This window comes from Ostrea edulis, chromosome 10 (assembly GCF_947568905.1).
Source record: "Ostrea edulis chromosome 10, xbOstEdul1.1, whole genome shotgun sequence".
In the NCBI taxonomy this organism is placed as follows: Eukaryota; Metazoa; Mollusca; class Bivalvia; order Ostreida; family Ostreidae; genus Ostrea; species Ostrea edulis.
Window position 1 is genome coordinate 37,594,435 of NC_079173.1, and position 20,552 is coordinate 37,614,986.

At 35.1% G+C, this 20,552-nt stretch overlaps 1 protein-coding gene and 2 long non-coding RNA genes across 15 annotated transcripts in view; 1 reads left to right on the forward strand and 2 right to left on the reverse strand.

The window, feature by feature from the left end:
• LOC125665981 (potassium voltage-gated channel subfamily H member 6-like) overlaps nt 1-20,552 on the reverse strand; it is an 88,288-nt gene that overhangs the window by 6,139 nt on the left and 61,597 nt on the right. For 8 of the 13 annotated variants that reach the window (XM_056151229.1, XM_056151227.1, XM_056151237.1 and 5 more), the window contains 5 exons: nt 10,872-10,904; nt 5,234-5,398; nt 4,509-4,702; nt 2,867-2,969; nt 1,102-1,359 (listed from right to left, as the gene is read on the reverse strand). In XM_056151229.1, the coding sequence (XP_056007204.1) occupies nt 1,102-1,359; nt 2,867-2,969; nt 4,509-4,702; nt 5,234-5,398; nt 10,872-10,904 (753 nt within the window). The remainder of the gene's footprint in view (nt 1-1,101; nt 1,360-2,866; nt 2,970-4,508; nt 4,703-5,233; nt 5,399-10,871; nt 10,905-20,552) is intronic. The other 5 variants (XM_056151238.1, XM_056151236.1, XM_056151230.1 and 2 more) reach the window with 1 other exon arrangement.
• On the reverse strand, nt 15,166-17,368 carry LOC130050766 (uncharacterized). Its single transcript, XR_008799022.1, has 3 exons — nt 17,122-17,368; nt 16,398-16,549; nt 15,166-16,180 (listed from the first exon to the last, which is right to left on the reverse strand). It is a non-coding gene; the product is annotated as an uncharacterized LOC130050766 (long non-coding RNA).
• On the forward strand, nt 17,559-19,075 carry LOC125650915 (uncharacterized). Its single transcript, XR_007361179.2, has 2 exons — nt 17,559-17,855; nt 18,263-19,075. It is a non-coding gene; the product is annotated as an uncharacterized LOC125650915 (long non-coding RNA).

A 20,552-nucleotide genomic window follows, 5' to 3' on the forward strand; every position in this document is an offset into this window, starting at 1 on the left:
TGACTGTTCCTAGGAATAACAGAACAATAAAAGAACATGTCATAAAAACAAATGTTCACCTCCGAAATGCTGCAGAATCATTTAAATTCGTGGGGGGCCAATTTTCGTGGATTGTCAAGATTTTGCAGTTTTGTTGGGATGTAATTTCACGGATAATATGGGTTTCATACATTGAAGCATCGTCTTTATTTCTTTGATTGAAAACGCTAAATTCCAACACAGTATAGTGATTTAAATCTCGACTGCATAAAAATCCTTAATGGCATATTTTGGCTTATGATTTTGATGTTTTTGGTGTATGTAAATTTTGAAACCAAAGCGATTCCTGAAATCTAGAATTTGTAATCAGTGCATTGAATCAAATGGTAAGAATCCAATGCACAGAAATTGTCAGTGCCATGCATAGCCCTATATTCTATCTAAAAATATTCAAACTTCATTGAAAGTGAGATGATTATTAATTACACATGTAAAAATATAAATTTTCAAATTCTTATGTTTATGCCTCATTTGACAGTATATACAATCTACAATGTGCGAAAAAAAAGACCTCCATCAGTCTATCAATTAATTTGTTAAAATTAGCAGTATTTCAAGGGCAATAACTCTGTAAATGTTTGACTTGCATATTCACAAAGATAACGAGCAGCAACTGAATTGTTTAACATTTTCTAAGTCCAAGGGGCATAACTCTACCATAAAATTTTGACCTGACCCCAATTCGACCTTGACCTTCATAATCTTGTGACGTATCTATATTCTGAATTTCAATTAAAAATGTCCATGTGTGACCCAGATAATGAGTGAAAACTATGCTTTTTTGAAAAGAATACCGATATCTTTGCATCTGGTGAATAATCAAATCATTTACAAGTATCAACATGATACAATATGAAACAATGCCATTTTCAGATCAGACCTACATGAATGTAAAAAATCGTCAACTCATATCGCACAAAATACCCATCATACTTTTCTGTCAAGAAAGGAAATCTCCCAAATAGACAGTCAGAGGTTAAAATTGGTAAGTATGCGTCTGTTTCAGTGTAACAATTTTTCGGCTGTTATGCGAGTTGGAGATCAAGGTCAGTCAGTACAGACCTGCAATGGAGGAAAATCCTGACATCTGTCTTTTATCTTCTTTTCTTTTAAACTCCCCGAAGGTGACAGGCGTGACATCCAATCCCGCCTTTGCTGGAGAAAACTCTAGGATCCCCGCCCCACTCTCTCGGATGTCTTCATCTGAAGAATCTTCGAAAGACATGGAAAATGTAGGCCCATCTTCGCTGACCTTGTCCCGCCTGAGGCGCCGTGCACGAGATGGCTGGAATTTATACTCTTGAGATTGTTCATCTGGACCTGTAAGCAGAGAGACTACATATAGATATTGTAATATATAGAAAAGGAGGAAATTTCCAGCTGGACCGGAAATCAAACCCAGGACTCCTGCATTACTAGTCAGGTGCTCAAACAACTGAGCTACCTGCAAGGCCAATATTCACGGTCCGTATAGCCCTAACTTCTACAATATTATAATACAAGGCCAATATCCATGGTACATATGGCCCATACTACTACAGTATTATAATACATTAATACAGTCCACAAGGGCTCAATTATATTTAAAACTCAAAACATTAGTGTGATAATCCAGTAAATGTTATGATCCCAAGCACGGTATTAAAATGTTATGACTGCAAATTTTACAGGCTTTCAAGATTATAGTGAAATTTTACAAGATACTTTACCTCAATTTACTTTAATATCCCAGTAATTAGCCAGTACACAGGGAAATTGTTAGCTGTCTCAATGTGTACTTTCACAGCATATTGATACAAAGACCACAATCAAATATATACAAACTATTTTGGTTAATCTGATTTTTTCTTTCGTATTCAAATGTTATTCTGATCAATTTGATTTTGACAATAACATGACTTGCTATTTTGTATTTATCATTCAGCATAGATGTAGGGTTAAGATGCAGTAATTCTTAGAAAACCCCACCTGCCAAACCTTTTCTTTGGTTAATCATTAAGGGGAGAGCTTGCAATCACATGACAAGGTATTTTGATTGTTTGACCAAACATGTGACAATAGAGTTGGTCATTTTCCGACAATTTTAGGCTTAATAGTTATAATCCTTCAGTTTTTTGTTTTTTTTTATGTTTTCCGCCACACTCAACAATTTTTCAGTTATCTGGTGGCGCCCAGTTTTTGTTGGTGGGAGAGAGAACCCAGATACAATGTACCTGGGAAGAGACCACCGACCTTCCGAAAGTAAACTGGGAAACTTTCTCACTTACCAGTGTGAGCGGGATTCGAACCCGCGCTGACCAGAAGTGAGCGGCCGTGTGATTTTGAGCGCGATGCTCTAACCACTCGGCCATGGAGGCCCTCATAAAGGCTTTTTAATCTGGAGGGAATGAAAATAACCACGAGACAGGTGACCACATGACCGAGGTTGGTAAATTTGACTGTATTGTTTACTATAATTGGATATTGTAATAATTCCCGTTGTTTTAGTATTTTGTTTTTGTTTGCTTTTTGTTTTGCTTAAAAAAGGGCACAAAATGGTATATTTCCTACAAGACTAAACCAGACAGTTTATCTGTACTTATAGTCTTTGATAATATTATTAGATAATTTGTTTGCATTAACAGTATCTACCTAATATGACCAGATAATTTAAAATTACCCGATTTTAGAGCATCCCAGTCAAATAACCGAACATTTACCTGGATTAATCAGACACCTGACGTAATCGGACATCATTTACCTAGATTAATCGGACACTTACCTGACTTAATCGGACATCATTTACCTGGATTAATCGGACACCCACCTGGATTAATCGGACATTTACCTGGACTTGCTGTATCCGAATAATGTGATCTGACATTTTTTCTCTTCCTCAGAACATTTTCTTGGCTCTTGTCACCATCGCCGTGTCGTATGTCCAGATCCACCTACAGGGTTAGTGTACAACAGAAACAAATTATAGTGCTAATTGTAACACAGACCATTACTGGTGTCCCTCGCTTACAGAGTGGTGCCATTTTGTTCAACTTGCAATGAATTGCTAAATATACACTTTAATTATGAGAACAGTCAAACTTTCACTCTATTTGAGTTATAAGAGCTAGAGCTACACGTAAATTGAAGCATTATCCAGTCAAAATCAACTAACATATCAAATCATTATCTATTTCCGTATCATCCTATAAGAATTCTGTGCACGTGCTGGTGAGTTCTAAAATATAACACACCGTCCTCTCATGTGAACACAACATCCTCTACAGCATAGTGAAAATACAATGCTTAAATTTTCAAAATACAAGAAAATGTAACACCCCCACCCCCCATCGTGTAACTACCTTTCTATCTTATAAATAAACCAAATCTTTTTGAAGAAATTTCTCCATTATACAGTATATGGTCCTCAGAGGAAGGTTGGATGCCTATAGTCTTGAGTGATGGTCAGTGACGCATGAATGTGTGGGTGACATTTTACAGTGGATATAGTAGATATATATATGATGGTGTGAAATCATATCATGATACAATCATACACATATTGTTGACATCCAACCAACACCAATCATCTGTCATCAGTATTGGTATTGCCCATAACTTAAAGTTTGTATATTAAACTGGGACTTAAAATCATTTGTGAATCGATATAGACCAAAAATATTTAATCTGCTCCAAAAACATGTAATCTAGCTGAGTCAAGTTTCTGGATCCTCCCATTAAATTCAGCATCCAAAGTTAGAATAGTATAAACCTGTATATATCCATGAAAGTGTGGTCTAGATGTGGCCCTTAATATACTACATAAGCAGAATTCTTAGCAAAAATTTAATTTTGACATTATTATAGTGAGGTTATTGAGACTGCTTAAATTGAATATCACAAACAATTTATTCTGTATCGTAGGTGATAGTTAACTTTACAGGGCCGTAAATTACATGGAGGCGGAGGAGGCAGCTGCCTCCTCCAACTTTTGAGCCAAAAAAAAATTAAAATTTAAAGTTCATTAGAATTTATGTTGTTTCCAATAACTAAGAACATGATACCTCCATTAAAAAGCATTCCAAATCTTTCTTTTAGAATGAGTTAGTCAAGTAACATCTTAGAAGGCCCTAGAATCAAGGATTTTGCACGAAACGTGTTCAGTGTGCATAAAATGTGCTCAGCGTCTGGGGGCCTGGGCGGCCCCCAGACCCCCGCCTAATTTCCTGCCTCCTCCAAATTGAAGGTTAATTTATTGGAATTATAAAGTCGCTAAAATTAGCTCTCGGTAATTATACATACCCATTTTTATGGGAAAATTGCTGAATTTGTCTCTCACTAAAAATTCCACTTATATGGTAACAACGTGGTTTTCATTAGATCAGGTCTAAAAGTTTACACCCCGTATTGCAGAGACTATTTAAAGCTAAGCTGCTGACTTTGTGAAGGTGAATTAGAAATGACATGAAAATAGAAAACAATGGGGAACTTACATCTCGGAGGTCAAAGGTGACTTCTAAGTTTGTGATAAAAGGTTCTGAAAACTCGGGGTACATATCCAGGATTTCTAGGAGGTCATCTCGGTGGATCTTGTGAAGGTCACAGTAAGTTAGAGCCCGGACGTTACAACTGGACTTGCCCACCGTCTCGTATCGACACAGGTTCTCCCCAAAAATGTCGTCCTTCCCTACAACAGTGTAATGTAAAATATCTTGAACAAAAGTTAATTTTCTGTAACAACTCAGTTCAGTGCATGCATGCACACATATTCTACAAATTTCTTAAGAGGCTCATACCTAATATAGCTACTACGATGTCATCATTAAGGAGGCTCATACCTAATATAGCTACTACGATGTCATCATTAAGGAGGCTCATACCTAATATAGCTACAGTACTACAATGTCGTCTTTAAGGAGGCTCATACCTAATATAGCTACAGTACTACAATGCCGTCTTTAAGGAGGCTCATACCTAATATAGCCACTATGACGTTGTTTTTAAGGAGGCTCTAACCTAATATAACTATGACATCGTCTTTAAGGAGGATCTTACCTAACATAGCTACTACGACGATTGAAGCTCTTACTTAATTTAACTACTACGAATATGTCATCTTTAAGGAGGCTCATACCTAATATAACTACTATGATGTCGTCTTTAAGGAGGCTCTTACCTAATATAACTACTATGATGTCGTCTTTAAGGAGGCTCTTACCTAATATAGCTACTACGATGTCGTCTCTGAGGATTTCTATGGAGCCCCTGGATACAAAGTAGAGTGCAGTCAGAACATCGCCACGGTGGACGAGGGTGTCGCCTGGGGGGACATGTGTTGTTTTAAACTTCATGGACAAGGCTCTGAGGCATCCTGGACTGGCCCCTGTAACAGAACACAACCTAATGGTCAGTTTAACAGCTTTATGTGGTTATGAGTTTAACAATGTATATTATGTCAATGCTTTTCATCTTACAAAAGAAATTCTGATGTGTAGGAGAGCATGTTTCACATTATCAAATTGATTTCTGTCTGACTGGATCAAAACAACATATATTTTCCCCATCATTGAATAATATGTATTAAAAATTGCTATTAATCATACAAAGGGTTGACAAAATGATTTTTAAGCAAATCATCATCCAAGGACAAATGATGATGCACTTCTTGGTATCAGGCGATTTTCAATCAGTTCATATACACATTTCTGGTCCAACGTCATCATGCTGTGTTACTTAAGTAAATCATTCTTCGGACAGTTGTAGCCGATCTCACAAATATAAGCTTTTTAACATCTAATAATTTAACCCTTTGTTTTAGTCATTTGTGGAAACGTGTCGACAGAATGATTACAACAGTGTCACAAGCAGCCATTGATAACTCTCATAGTAAGAAACAAGCACCTGAAGACCATTCATTCTAATAGGAATTTATTAGTACTCCACTTAAGACATTCATACTAATAGGAATTCATTAGTACTCCACTTAAGACATTCATACTAATAGGAATTCATTAGTACTCCACTTAAGACATTCATACTAATAGGAATTCATTAGTACTCCACTTAAGACATTCATACTAATAGGAATTCATTAGTACTCCACTTAAGACATTCATACTAATAGGAATTCATTAGTACTCCACTTAAGACATTCATACTAATAGGAATTCATTAGTACTCCACTTAAGACATTCATTCTTAGAAACATTCATAAACTTATTCACATTGTGTTGCTTATAGTACAACTTAACAAGAGGCCCATGGGTCACATTGCTCACCCGAGCCACCTTGGCCCTGCCATTGTTCAAGGTCAACATTAAAGTATATAACATGGTTTTGCCATAAAGAATTTATATACAAAATATGTAAGACCTACTTTAAACAGTTTAGGAGATATCAAATAGGTCAAGTTTTTCTTAAAGTAGGTCAAACTACAAGGTCAAAAGATCAAACAACATTGTTACACAATGGCTTGCCATAAAGAAACTCTATACAAAATATGCCTATACCTAAAATATTTCCTGATATACTTAATAAGTTATGTTTTCTTAAAAGTAGGTCAAACTCAGAGTTCAAGGTCACAAGGTCAAAGACATGAAAGGCCTTGCTATAAGAAATTCATATACAAGATATGAAAGATCTATCTTGGATATTTCAGGATATATTGAATGGGCAAGATTTTTATTAAACATATGTCAAACTTCCAGGTCAAGGTCACAAGATCACACAACACTGGATCACGAGAAAGGTCTTGCTGTAGGAATGTATATACAAAATATGAAAGCCCTAGCTAGCTTAAATAGTTCAAAACATATATTTAAAAGTATTTCCTATATATAATATATATCAGCATGTAAAACTTTGATCCCCTACTGTGACCTCACCCTGCCTCCGGGGACCATGATTTTCACAAACATGAATCTGCACTATGTCAGGAAGCTTTCATGACAATTTCAACTAGTGATGGGCAATCGGGAAAAAATAATTAATCGATGATCGGATTAATCGGATGCACCTTTTCGATTGATTAATCGAAAAATAATCGAATTTTATTCATTTCAAATTTGTGGCATGAATATGCAGTGATATAGCGTCAACATTTGTACCTTGGCAATTTTGGCATTATAATGGGGGTGGCATTATATCGGGGGAGGGGGGTGGGTATGTGTACAGCTGTCATAAGAAATCAAACAAATTTTATCTACTACATCGTGCTTTCAATGCCTGGATAATCCTGGCATCCAGTGGTCATAAATGACTCGTAATGGTAGGGGTATTTAATGATTTCCAGTTTAAATGTTTTATATTCAACACGCTTAGACTTCGGTATGTTTGCCATACTCAGATTTCAAAAACAATACTGCATATTTGAACTCAGTTGATTATAATTTACGTAACTTATTATCTGCTCCGAACTTTGATACCTTGAGGACTAATGGTGGATAATTGCTTAAGCCTGCTTACTGAAATTTTCCTGCTGTTGATTGGCGATAATTAGCGGGGGTGATTATAATGGCAATTGACCAAATCGTACCTGTAAATAGGTCGGCGGGTGGCGGTATGCGGGGGATAGCGTTATAACGGGGTTTTACATAGTGAGGAAAACAAGACTTTGAACTTTTTTGGCGATATGTGGGGGTGGTATTATAACGGGGAGCAATATAGTGGGGGATCACTGTATTAAATTTACTTTATTTTTTACCCTAAATATTAAGTTAATTAGAATAAAATAATAAGATTGATTGATTGTATCTTGTTTAATGTCTCTCTCAGGAATTTTTAACTCATATGGAGACGTCTAAAATCATTAGAAATTTGAAGTTAATAATCCCATATTTTCGATTTTGTTTTCCCGTGATAAGGATAGATCTCTCGACTTTTGTTGTTGTTCTTATGGGATCCGGTATAGAATAGAGCCTCAATACCCCTTGTTTGTTGTAAGAGGCAAAATCCGAGGCCCCGGGCCGTGTCACAGCAAGTGTGGTTCGATAAAGATCCCTCCCTGCTCAAAGACTGTAAGCGCCGAGCATAGGCCTAAATTTGGCAGCCCTTCACCGGCAAAGGTGATGTCTCCATATGAGTGAAAGATTCTCAAGAGAGACATTAAAACAATATTCAATTTTATCGGATGATTCAGCTTCGACAGCCATTTTGGATTTTAGTTAAGTCGCGACAGGAATATTCGTATTATTTTTTTAAAGAATACAGATGTCTGCCATTTTCGATTTTCAAAATGGCAATTGATTATTCCCATCGTTTCAGTTATAGTGACCAACAATCAAAAGTTGGCGATAATCGGTACATCACTAATTTCAACATTTCTGGCCCAGTGGTTGTTTAGAAGAAGATTACTACAGATTTTCCATATATATTTGCAAATAAAACTTTGATCCCAGACAGACAAACTGACGAAGAATGGGCAATCAGAAAAGTCATTTGGGCTATCAGCTCAGGTGAGCTAATAAAAGAGAAAGAAATCATTTTTGCATCCAACAAAAACTTGGATGCGATGTACATGCACATGTCTAATTTACTAGCTCGATTCTTGATGAATTTTGATATGTATTCAAACCATAACTAACCCGGACAAGAGCACATGCTCTTTACAAAGCACTAGCCCAAATCCAGCAAGTACTGGTCCCAGACCATCGATCATTTCGAGCCTTGAATTAGTCACACAACTTAGGCTCCCAATCTCTATAGGCGTCAGTTTCACTAGTCAAAAGTCATGCACAATAACTAGGCCATAAAGCAAGCTACAGTTAGTGATCTAAGTCTAATTTAAGTCATAAATAAGTTATCAATCAAACCAAAGTTACGGTCAGCCTCATTAATCTAAATGGTCACACAAGTTATGACAGCTCTTAATCATAGTAATGTTAGCATCAGTCTAATTATAGTCACAGAACTTAAGGTAGTTAAGTATAAGTAAATCTCAGGGCTCTCAATCACAAGAGCCCCAAGGTACCTTGGTCCTGCTACTGTTCTATTTTTATCCTCTTAAATCCCATAACAAATTTTGACCCCATATTATAACCCAATCCCACATGACTTGACTGAACTGGACACCACACAACATTAGGGGGGGGGGGGGGTCTCAAAATCAATATGGCTAACAATTAATTGGTCTTGCTGTTCTGTAAAAAATTCTATATATATTTTTTATGTGAAATTTGATCACTGATTTCTGCCCCATCCTAACCCCAGGGCTCATGAACAAATACATGCCTTCAGAACATTTGTATACTGATATGATTTAGAGTGGCCCTGTGACTTTTAATTTTTCTTCTTCGAATTTCCTATATATTCTCATGTAAAACTATAATTCCCTAGATCTGAGCCAACACTTAGTCAAATATAAACCTACACTACAGTCGAATGCTTGCATTTCAATGTATCTCATCAGACTGAGTGGTCCTTGTTTAGAAAATTTTCAAATATAATATACATTCAAATGTAAAACTTTGAAATCAATTATTGAGGTCCCATCCTACCCCTGAGAGAGAGGGGGGGGGGGGGGGGGAGAGGGACTGGAAGGAGCACTACCTGTTGATGCTTGCAAATTTATACGACTTATCGTGGTGATGCTCTGAAGAAAAAGGTATAGATAAGTTTTCCCCTAAAAATTCTCATTAAAAACTTTTTGTTTTCCCATTGTGCCCCACCCTACCCCACAGAGCCATGATTTGAACAAACTTGAATGGACACTTTTGTTTGTGTTGGAATATCAATGATTATCATGACCCTGATGTTTTCAAGAAAAGATTTTTAGAGATTTTTCCTATATGTATCCCCATGTACAACTATGATCCCCTATCGTGGCCCACCCTACCCCTCACTCCACCTGGGAGCCATGATTTGAACAATTTGAACTTCCACTCATTTAAGGAAGCTTTCACATAAGTTTTGTCTTTTCTGGTCAAGTGATTCTTGAGATAAAGAATTTTGAAAGATTATAAATGCCACCATATTTTCGCTATTTCTTAATTATCTCCACTTTGAAATGGACATGGCCTTTAAATTCACTTGAATCAATCTTGAATCCCTTTTACCCAAGGATATTTTATGGCAAGTTTTATTGAAACTGGCCATTAATTCTGGATAAGTCCAAAATGTGTAAAAGACAAAGACAAACAATGGACAACATGTGATCAGAAAAGCTCACTGGTGCTTATAGCTCAGGTGAGCTAAAATTAAGGTTCTGTCTAATTACACGTACATGTAGTTATAACCACATTAACTAGGCTTTCAGTTGTGTAAATAGTCACATAACAGGACTAACAGTTACACGAAAATTCAATTAGTCAATAGTACATCTAGACTGTCATTCAAAGAAAAACGTTAAGACTACTTCTTCTGGCGAACCCGGGTTAACTCATGGATGAATCAGACGTATAGAGTATACCCCTAAAACCTCACAAATACGACCTATTAACCTTACCCAATAATATCTGGGTCCAACCCACTTGCAATCAAGTAGTTTATGTCAAAGTAATGGCTGTAAACAGCATAGGTGTGTCTTATATGTATTTACTTTCAGTTTTTAAGATGCATTGTTTGAGAAAATAAGACTTTAAAGGGATACCCAAGAAATTATTTCAATTTGCATATAACCTTTCACATCAGAAAACTTTGCATTTTCCAGGTGTCATTTTTGTTTACATGCAGTATAACTGAAGTCAGTCAAGACCTGTATAAATTTCCTTTGCCAGTGTGCACAACGTGTTTCTAAAAGATCCCGAGTTAATCAGGGTTTTCCAGTCGAAGTCGGCCCTAATGTCTGCCTTAATCACTATATATAGTCACATGACAATAATATGCTATCATATACATGACATCACACAAGCATGTTTTACCTAACTCGTTTTTTCCAGGCAAATCAACACAAGCTAGATGTAAAACCAAAGTAAAACTAATTATTCACGATTACAATACATCGATCCTCTTGGGACACATGATGATACAATCTGAATTGAGACAAGTAAATGTTTGATACAAATATCTATATATCAAAATTATATGTAGATTAAAATTTGTTTCATTTAAAGTTTAAACATACAAACAACTTCTGATGCAAATATAAAACAAAATGTTTAATGCATTTCCGGTACATTATTTGATACGTCAATAACAAATTTTAAAAGAAGCACAATGGGACACTCACAAAATACAACAGAACAAGATAATCATCTTTAAGATACATTACCAAATCTCATAAAGCATATTTATTTTTACTATACAAACAATCGATATAAGACCAAAAGACAGTTCAATTTTCTCACAAGAATTAAAATCAACAAGAGGCCCATGGGCCACATTGCTCACCTGAGTCACCTTGGCCCTGCTGTTGTTCACCTGTTGTGATTTTTAAAAGATTATTCCCCTGCAAACTTTGACCCTTTACTGTGGCCCCAATTTAGCCCCGAAGGGTCTAAGTGTAACCAAGATACAAGGTCACAAGGTAAACATTTTGGTATGAAATGAAAGGTCTTGTCATAAGCAATATTAAAGCCCTACCTTAAACAGTTCAAAAGATTAAGAGACTAGGTTACCTTTTCTTAAGAGTAGGTCAAAATCCAAGGTTAAGGTTATAAGTCAAAAAATTTGGTACCAAAAGAAAGGTCTTGTCAAAAGGAATGATACATGAAATATGAAAGAGATATCGCTCAACATTCAAAAGTTATGAGCAAGGTTAAAGTATTGGTTACAGTTTTAAAATCTGGGTCAATTTCCAGGGCATCAAGTGAAATTTCTTGCCATAAGGAATCTATATGCAAAGTATGGAAGCCCTACTTAATTAGTTCAGGATATGTTATCTACGTTAGGTTTTCTTAAAAGTAGATCAACATCAAAGGTCTGGGGGTCATAAGGTCGAAAAATTTAGTACCGAACACTACCTTTTGAGTGAAAATAAGGGCTAATTTTAGGGCTAAAATCAAGAACAATTAGGGCTAAAATTTGGAATTTTATAACTAAATTAGGGCAGTTTTAGACATTTAAATGGACTTACCTTTGCAAATTTGACAATAAATTCATAAAAAATACTTAATGCAGGAAGGGCATCTTCCAGGGTTCCACTGTCTCAGCTATTATTGGTTATAACCTGAAATATACAGAATGATATAATCATTTTCTTGTTGAGAGAACTAAATGCTAGAAGGAAGATTGAGATTGAAGAGTGTCATGAAATTTGATAAATTGTCCACTACCTACATGTACATGTATATGTCCTTGTAACAAATAATCAGTGCTTAATTGATGTGGCCTGCATCTTTACTAGTCATCGCATATCCTCGCCATTATTATGTTTTAATAAACCTTTGTTACATTGCACAATAAAATCTTCCAATGAAGTCATGTTGAGCATTGATGGGAAGTGCATAACATGTAGCTAGAAAACAACTACACAATTCAACTCCACAGCAACATTTTGAAGTCAACAACAAGAACTGTTTCAGAAACATATGCTACTGTACAAAGTTTGTTATCTGACAGGCAAATTTAGCATTCTCAAGATATTGAGCAGAAAATATCTTGCTAAGACCAGTTTGACTTTTGACCTTGTGACCTGAAAATCAATAGTGTGTATCTACTTCTTGAGAGAAGTCAGTGTACTAATTTTTATGTCTGTCAAACAACTGGTTCCCAAAATGTCCAGAAATCAATACAGGTCATTCACTCCTAACGTGGAATCAGTGTTTGTCAAGCATAGTATTCTGAAGATATTGAGAGAGATATCTGACTATATCCAGTTTAACCCTTGACTTTGTGACCTGAAAATCAATAGGGGTCATCTACTCTCTAGGGGCAACCTCTGTAAAATGTCTTGCACTGCATGGTCAAGCGGCGAACTCTTTTAAATATCGAGTGGAAAGGTCTTGGTCTACAGAGCGACCAACAGGTGTAAAAAAAAAAATCCATGATTGTACATAATGCTCCTCTTTTTCAAGGGGGGGGGGGGGGGGGGGGGGGGGGGGGGGGGAGGCAGAAAAATAACACAAATGTGTCTACTGAAAATGTTGAGTGCAGTTACACATGCAATTGTACACAAATAATGGTTTTACTATAGCTCCTTAACTGTAAAAAGGAAATACTTCTTTTTACAGACTACACCATTTGAGCCATTAATCCGTTCTCGAAGAGAACTGTTCATTTCCCACATCAAAGCATTCCGTTTAAACCGTTCGTTCCCTAAAAACATTTGTTCCCACATGGTCATTTGGAACTCGCGCATCAGTCTGTTATTGTAGATCAAAATGGGGCTTGGTCAAGTTGGTAGAAGAATATCGCTCCTGATTCGACATTCAGATGGTCCAAATTTTGATTGTCAACATTAAATGAGTTATATCTTTAATATTTAACATCAAAAGTGAAAAATATTTCTGTCAAAAAATGTGAACCAGTCCCTTTAAGTAATAAAAAAAACCACAAAACATAACAATTTTGAGTAAAGGGTGACAATATTATAATATTGAAATCGGACCCACATTCTGCAGCCTGAAATGTGAAATGATGGAATTCAATCTTTTTTTTTGAAATGTAAAGTTGTTTTCCATTGATTACATTACATAATGTAAATATCCCCATGTGGAATGTAAAGCACGTATAATTTTATGCTTACTTCCATCCGCCTTCCTTCCATTTTAAAATATTCATAATTTTGATCAAATTAAACTTTTATTTTGGCAAGTAATGTCTCTTTCCTGCAATGTCTATGCATGAATAAAAAGTACCAAAACTGTCCAAAATGCAGAATTTGAAACTGAGGCTAAATAATTCGTTCTAGTCCTGGACCAAAGCGTTCCATTCTCGAGAACCGTTCCTTTTTATCTGAGAATTGTTCCATTCAATCTGTTCAGCATTCGTTCCCCAAATAAAATAGTTCATTCCCAAACCGTTCCACTTCAGGGTCTGTATATACATGTATATCTAAATGTGTGTACAGCATGCTACATTTTCAGTGAAGGATTGTGAACTTATCCCTCAGATAATCACTGCAAAATACTGCTTAAAAGTATTGCTATTTATGCATACCTTAATAGTCACATCTATGTCACAAAGTCACAACCAATAAACAGCTTGACACATGGATCCACTGGTCAACTGCCTTTCACTGCATAATCTGAATAAGATCTGCAAACTACGTTAAGACACATTTACATGAATTGTAGTTATATTGAATAGATTTTCAAAATTGCTAGAAAAAAACCCACCGAATTGACATGAAAAATGAGGGCTTTTTCAAGATTTCTCTTAAAATTCAACATTTTTTTAAAAGGAATTTTATCAAAACTAAAAACAATTAGGAAGTTTAGGACCACTGAACCAACTACGGACTTTTTAAATGGGAAACATTTAGGGAACATCTGTATCGGCCGGTCCCCGTTACAGTTAGAACTAGTTCTGTTTTGCTATTGACCCTGTGTCTTTGTAAGTGGTATAGATATATAAATGTTATACTTCAATGAACTATTTTCATAATGCATAATTTATATAGACCTTTACATAAATACCAAGAAATGAGCAAAAACACTGAGAAATTCTGCAGTAAAACGATCAGAACTGGGTGACTTGTTTGATAATTCTGTAATAAAACGATCAGAACTCGGTGACTTGATAATTCCGCAGTAAAATGATCAGAACTCGGTGAGTTGTTTGATAATTCTGCAGTAAAACGATCAGAACTTGGTGACTTAAATTGTTTGATAATTCCGCAGTAAAATGATCAGAACTCGATGAGTTGTTTGATAATTCTGCAGTAAAATGATCAGAACTTGGTGACTTGATAATTCTGCAGTAAAACGATCAGAACTCGGTGACTTGATAATTCTGCAGTAAAACGATCAGAACTCGGTGACTTGATAATTCTGCAGTAAAATGATCAGAACTCGGTGACTTGATAATTCCGCAGTAAAACGATCAGAACTCGGTGACTAGTTCAACTTTATCTCCATAAGTAAAGATTTTAAAAATAGTTGATCATTTAGATGGAGACAACCCATACCGAAAAAAACTATAACTAAGTTATAACTTTGTAACTAAGAAAAGTTACAAAAAAGTTATAACTAAGTTATCGGAGTTTGGAACCACTTCTTCAAATAAAGTTATACTTTACTTATAACTCGGGTACAAAAAAGTTATACTCATGTATAAGTTATCATCTTTTATTTCAACATGAATACAACAAGTGCATAAAAGTTATCAAAAAGTTATACTTCAAAAAAGTTATACTTCACAAAAGTTATCAAAAAGTTATACTTAAGTTATGGAAAAGTTACAAAAAAGTTATACCCAACAAAAATTGTGGAAAAGTTACAAAAAAGTTATACCTGACAAAAGTTATGGAAAAGTTACAAAAAAGTTATACCCAACACAAGTTATGGAGAAAGTTACATAAAAGTTATACCCGACAAAAGTTATGGAAAAGTTACAAAAAAGTTATACCCGACAAAAGTTATGGAAAAGTTACAAAAAAGTTATACCCAACAAAAGTTATGGAGAAAGTTACATAAAAGTTATACCCGACAAAAGTTATGGAAAAGTTACAAAAAAGTTATACCCGACAAAAGTTATGGAAAAGTTACAAAAAAGATGGGGATAATAAGACATTACCGATTATAAACAGCGACTATTATTGGTATATTAATTTCATTTATAAAGGTGGCCGAGTGGTTAGAGCATCGCCCTCCAAATCACATGGCCTCTCACCTCTGTCGGCGCGGGTTCGAATCCCGCTCGCGCCGGTAAGTGAGAAAGTTTCCCAGTTTACTTTCGGAAGGTCGGTGGTCTCTTCCAAGGTACATTGTATCTGGGTTCTCTCTTCCACCAATAAAAACTGGGTGCCACCAGATAACTGAAAAATTGTTGAGCGTGGCGGAAAACATCAAACAATCAATCATTTATAAAGTTTGGCACAAAAATATAAATAAAATATTCATCACTAACTCTTTGTACATATTATCACATTAAAAATTGGACAATCCCTTATGAAGGGAATCCCATATATATATATATATATATATATATATATATATATATATATATATCTATCTCACATTACTGAATGTATAAAAGCTAGGTCTGTTTCATGTTCTGGAGGCTGACTTGGGAACTAATCTTGGTCCTCATCGAAAACTTGACAATGGCCTCTGAATCCCGGCATCGTCTTTAAATAAAAAAGAAAATACTCTAGTAACTAACTGTCATTGATTCTCCAATTTAAAAGATGGATGTCAGAAATTACAAGTTTTTTTGTTTTCACCTTTTAAATACATCTTCACAAATTGAAAGAAATGTGGGCAACTGATTATTCTTATTCGAAGTTAAACAATTTGTTATTAGTGTTATATAAAGAATTTATTAATTAGATTATAATCTCTTACCAGGAATAGTGTTTAAAATGGTCTTTTCATTTGCACCAGTTAGGTTCCCCTTCCTGAAAAGTTCCACTTGTTGGTTTTTTTTTTGGCTTATATAAAGCTTGTATATCTTTGGGATAAATGTAGATCCCACTACCAGGCATCAGCTCCATCATCTAGAATAAGAAAAAGAAGCCAAGATAAAAGAAAATCACAATCCATTTATTTCAAAGCTTTATTATTATTATTAAAAATTAAAAAAAAAAAAAAGACTCAAAAACTTTTTTAACCTCCAGTTAACATTTTTTTTATTACTCATTCCGAAATTTTCTTATCTAATTTATAGCTTTTTTAACTTCATGTGAATAAAAAAGAATTTTCTCCCTACTTTCCTACTCGACCCTTTTTATCCCTAGTCGGGAGAGGCCTAGAGGGCAAGCAAATATTTTCTTAAAGAAATAAATATTTTTTTCAGTTTTAGGGAAGGGAAATTCTATACTATTATAAACACATTTTCTTATTTCTAAATCATGTAAATTTTCATAATCGTACTTTTATTATTTAAAAATGTTTGTCCACATAAGAATATGTATTTTGTCAACAAAATGGAGGGAATCAAGAAGGGCTTATATGTAGGACTGTATAGTCCAACTGCAGTTTTAATTATCCTCAAGTTAAAATAAACTTAATACATTCTGACAAAATTTGTGTAAATATTGTAAACAGAAACTTGCTTGAAAAGGCCTACCTAAGATCTTGGCGGGATGCACGCCAGAAAAGCCATGGCAGCTGGCTTTCACCAAATCCCCAACTTTATACTGGCAAAACTCCTTTCTTGGATCTTTGATGCGTGATATGGTTATGATGCTGACCTTTTCTTCCTCTATCCACTCCATAAGGGCATACATGGTTCGTTGAACAAAGTAATAATAGAACCTTTCAACTTTCACCTTCTTGAACCGACGCTATCTTGTTTGAAAATGGAGAGCGGAGCCGATTTGACCAATCAGCGATTAGAGGAAATACCGGAATCAAGGAATTCAAAACCTTTATGACTTCAAATGATTAAAAATCGTAAAGTATATACGTGAGATTTTTTTTAGTTATTCATCAGTTTTGCTGAAATTGATCAGGAACAATCAAACGTATTTTTATTTTTACGTAAATACCCGATTCGCACACTTCCGGTTATTCCGGATGTAAACGAAGAAGGCGCCATTTTAAAAACAAAGATTGAAATAAAATTAAAAGCGAAACACTCGTCACTGCTCCGAAGCTATGTACCCTCACAAACGTGGTAGCTACCAGGTTTTCCATGCCGACAAGTCTAATCCAACACTCAAAGTATCCCTTTGGCGAATGCAACAAGGAAAAGACAACATTTCATCAGAAAATTTCGACAATCGAAGTGTGGCGTGTGAAACTGCTGGCCCTGTCGCCATTATGATTATCGATGCCTTTCATGAGAAATCATTTAACCAGGTTAGTTTTCGTTACGATTGTGTACCGTAACTGTTGATGTAGTTGAAAGGTAACAAGTTCCTAGATTTCGTTTTATGCATTATATTCTGATGCTTGTAAATGATCCAATATTCATAATCGTAAGTTACAAGCCCGGCATGTAGGCATTATTTTATTTATTACATTTTATTTGTGAATTTTTATTTCCCCTCAGAAATGACTTCAAATTGTAAAATGTTTAAATGCAATGTCAAACAGATTTATTTACTTATTTCTTTTTTACGTCATCAGTCACGTTGTGATTTATAGATATCATAGGTTATATGATCGATATATATAATAGCCTATCAAATGACATGTTGCACCGAACATTATATGGAAACATTTGTGCTATTTATGTACTTTTACAATATTTGTTTTGTTTTTAGTTGCTTCAAGATGTTGCTGAAGAACCTGCTTTCTTGCCATATCATATATGTTGACGGAGATTCAGAATGAGACAAAGAGTTTGATATATGATCCTACACCTGACAGAAAAAGTTGAGGATCTTGGACCACTTTGGTGCTCATCTTGTTTCTATTTTGAGGATTGTAATGGATAATTGAGATGCCTTTTCCATGGCATCCAACATATTGAAACCCAAATAGCATTTGCGGTTTGTGTTCATCAGCAGCTACTGACGTTGTCCCAAGCTCTGAAGTTTGACAGCAGTGAAAGGGAACAGACAGGGTTGCTGTTATTGGAGCCTATGTAAAAGACCTTTGAAATCTGAGGAACAAGCAGTCCTTTTGACCTTAGCTGGAGAGTAGGTCCGTGTGGTTTTCTTCAAAAGACTACTTGTGGACGAACAGGTTGAGACAACAAAATAATTCGATTCAAGGAAACGTTCATTGGGAGATTAGAAACTTTTGTTAAAGTAACAGGACATGACTACAAATGAAAAACTTTGTTTTGTTTTCACAGTTCCTAACAGGATTGAACAGGAATATAACATGAACATGTTCAATGTCCAGAACAGAGACATCATTTAACAGTCATACCTTGTTTTGTGTCACATTTACCAATGAGATTTGAATATAGAAATATTTTTTGATACTTTTTTGGAAAAGACGTTTTTATATATATGCCTTAATTTGATTTTGATAGACTATGCATACCTAAATTGATGAATAGTGTCTCTTTTAACATGGAACAGAAGTCCATATGGACTTATTTTTAATAAATACTGTGACATATCTCATACATGTGTTCAGTTCATTATTCGTTTCAATTAAACAATTTGACCTGCCATTCTCCATAAATAGCACCTAGTGGTAATTGATCAACAATCATCATACATGGTGTTTTGAATTCTCACAGGTTGTATCAGCGTATAAAGTTCATTAAAAATATAATATATAGAATGTTTTATTGATCGTACAATGCATTTATTATTCTATAAGTAAGGATCCTGGATTTTGTAATTTTTCCATGCAATTTCTGATCAATTCCTTAATCATCCCCCCAAAAGAAAAAGATTTAAAAATTCAACATTGAAATTTCCCTCTGACTAGCTTTTTTGTGGCAAAATAAGAAATGACACAGTTCACTGAAGTGTTTGAAAGTGAATAATCACTAAAAATTTACAGAAGTCAATCCAGTTAAAGACCCAATTTTAAGATAATGCCCCAAAATTGTAAACTGCCTGTCAATCAAACATTTAACAATAGATCTCAGGTGGAGGGACATCTGCAGACACTGGTCTCCAGCTACCCCAGAGAGGTGTTTTGATAACAATAACAGCCAGTATCTACAGGCATTCTTTAGATCTTGAGGAAGCCCAGTATACCAGAGTTTTGATAGCATTGACCTGTCCACAACTGCTATTTTCTTGTAATTCAATTGTTTTTAAAAAGACCTCTGAACACTGGAATTTCAATAGTATTTTTTCCCCGTTTATATACATGTATTATAAATTACACAATCAGAAATCAAACAATAATTTGCACAATAATTTCTAAAACTTATAACTTATTGAAATAATTTATGTCATGAATTTTTTATACCTCTACATTTATAACAGAAATTATTCATTGAGTCAATGACTGAGAGAGAGGGGGTGGGTGTAGAATGTGTGTCATCTACCCTTACATGTAGGAATACAACCTACACTATGACCACAGAAACTCTGCAGAGGTCCCTGAGACAGGTCCTGTGTATATCAAGACAGCATGGACAGGTAGATTTCTACCATGTTTTGTCTGTATTTCTTAGAGTGTCATGGGATATAGCAATTAACACCTTGGTAGACCCTGGCCACTCCAGGTAAATAACATCTGTTTAGATTGGGCTCCACCTACATTTTCACAGACCAAAGGGTCATGAGATAGGTCTTTAACATTCAGTTAATTACTATGAAAGTGTCAAAAAGTATTGGTAACCCCCACCCTCAAATGACAAAGTCCCAAAACTGGTACATAAATATTGGATATGCTTGAAAATGGCTAAGTCCAGAAAAGTTACATTTTAGTTATACATGAAAATGACAAAGTTCAAAAAGTTACACTTTAGTTATACATGAAAATGACACAGTCCAGAAAAGTTACATTTTAGGTATACATGAAAATGACAAAGTTCAAAAAGTTACACTTTAGTTATACATGAAAATGGTTAAGTCCAGAAAAGTTACTTTTTAGTTATAACTTTTTTGTACCTCAAGGCCTAGGTATAATTAAGTT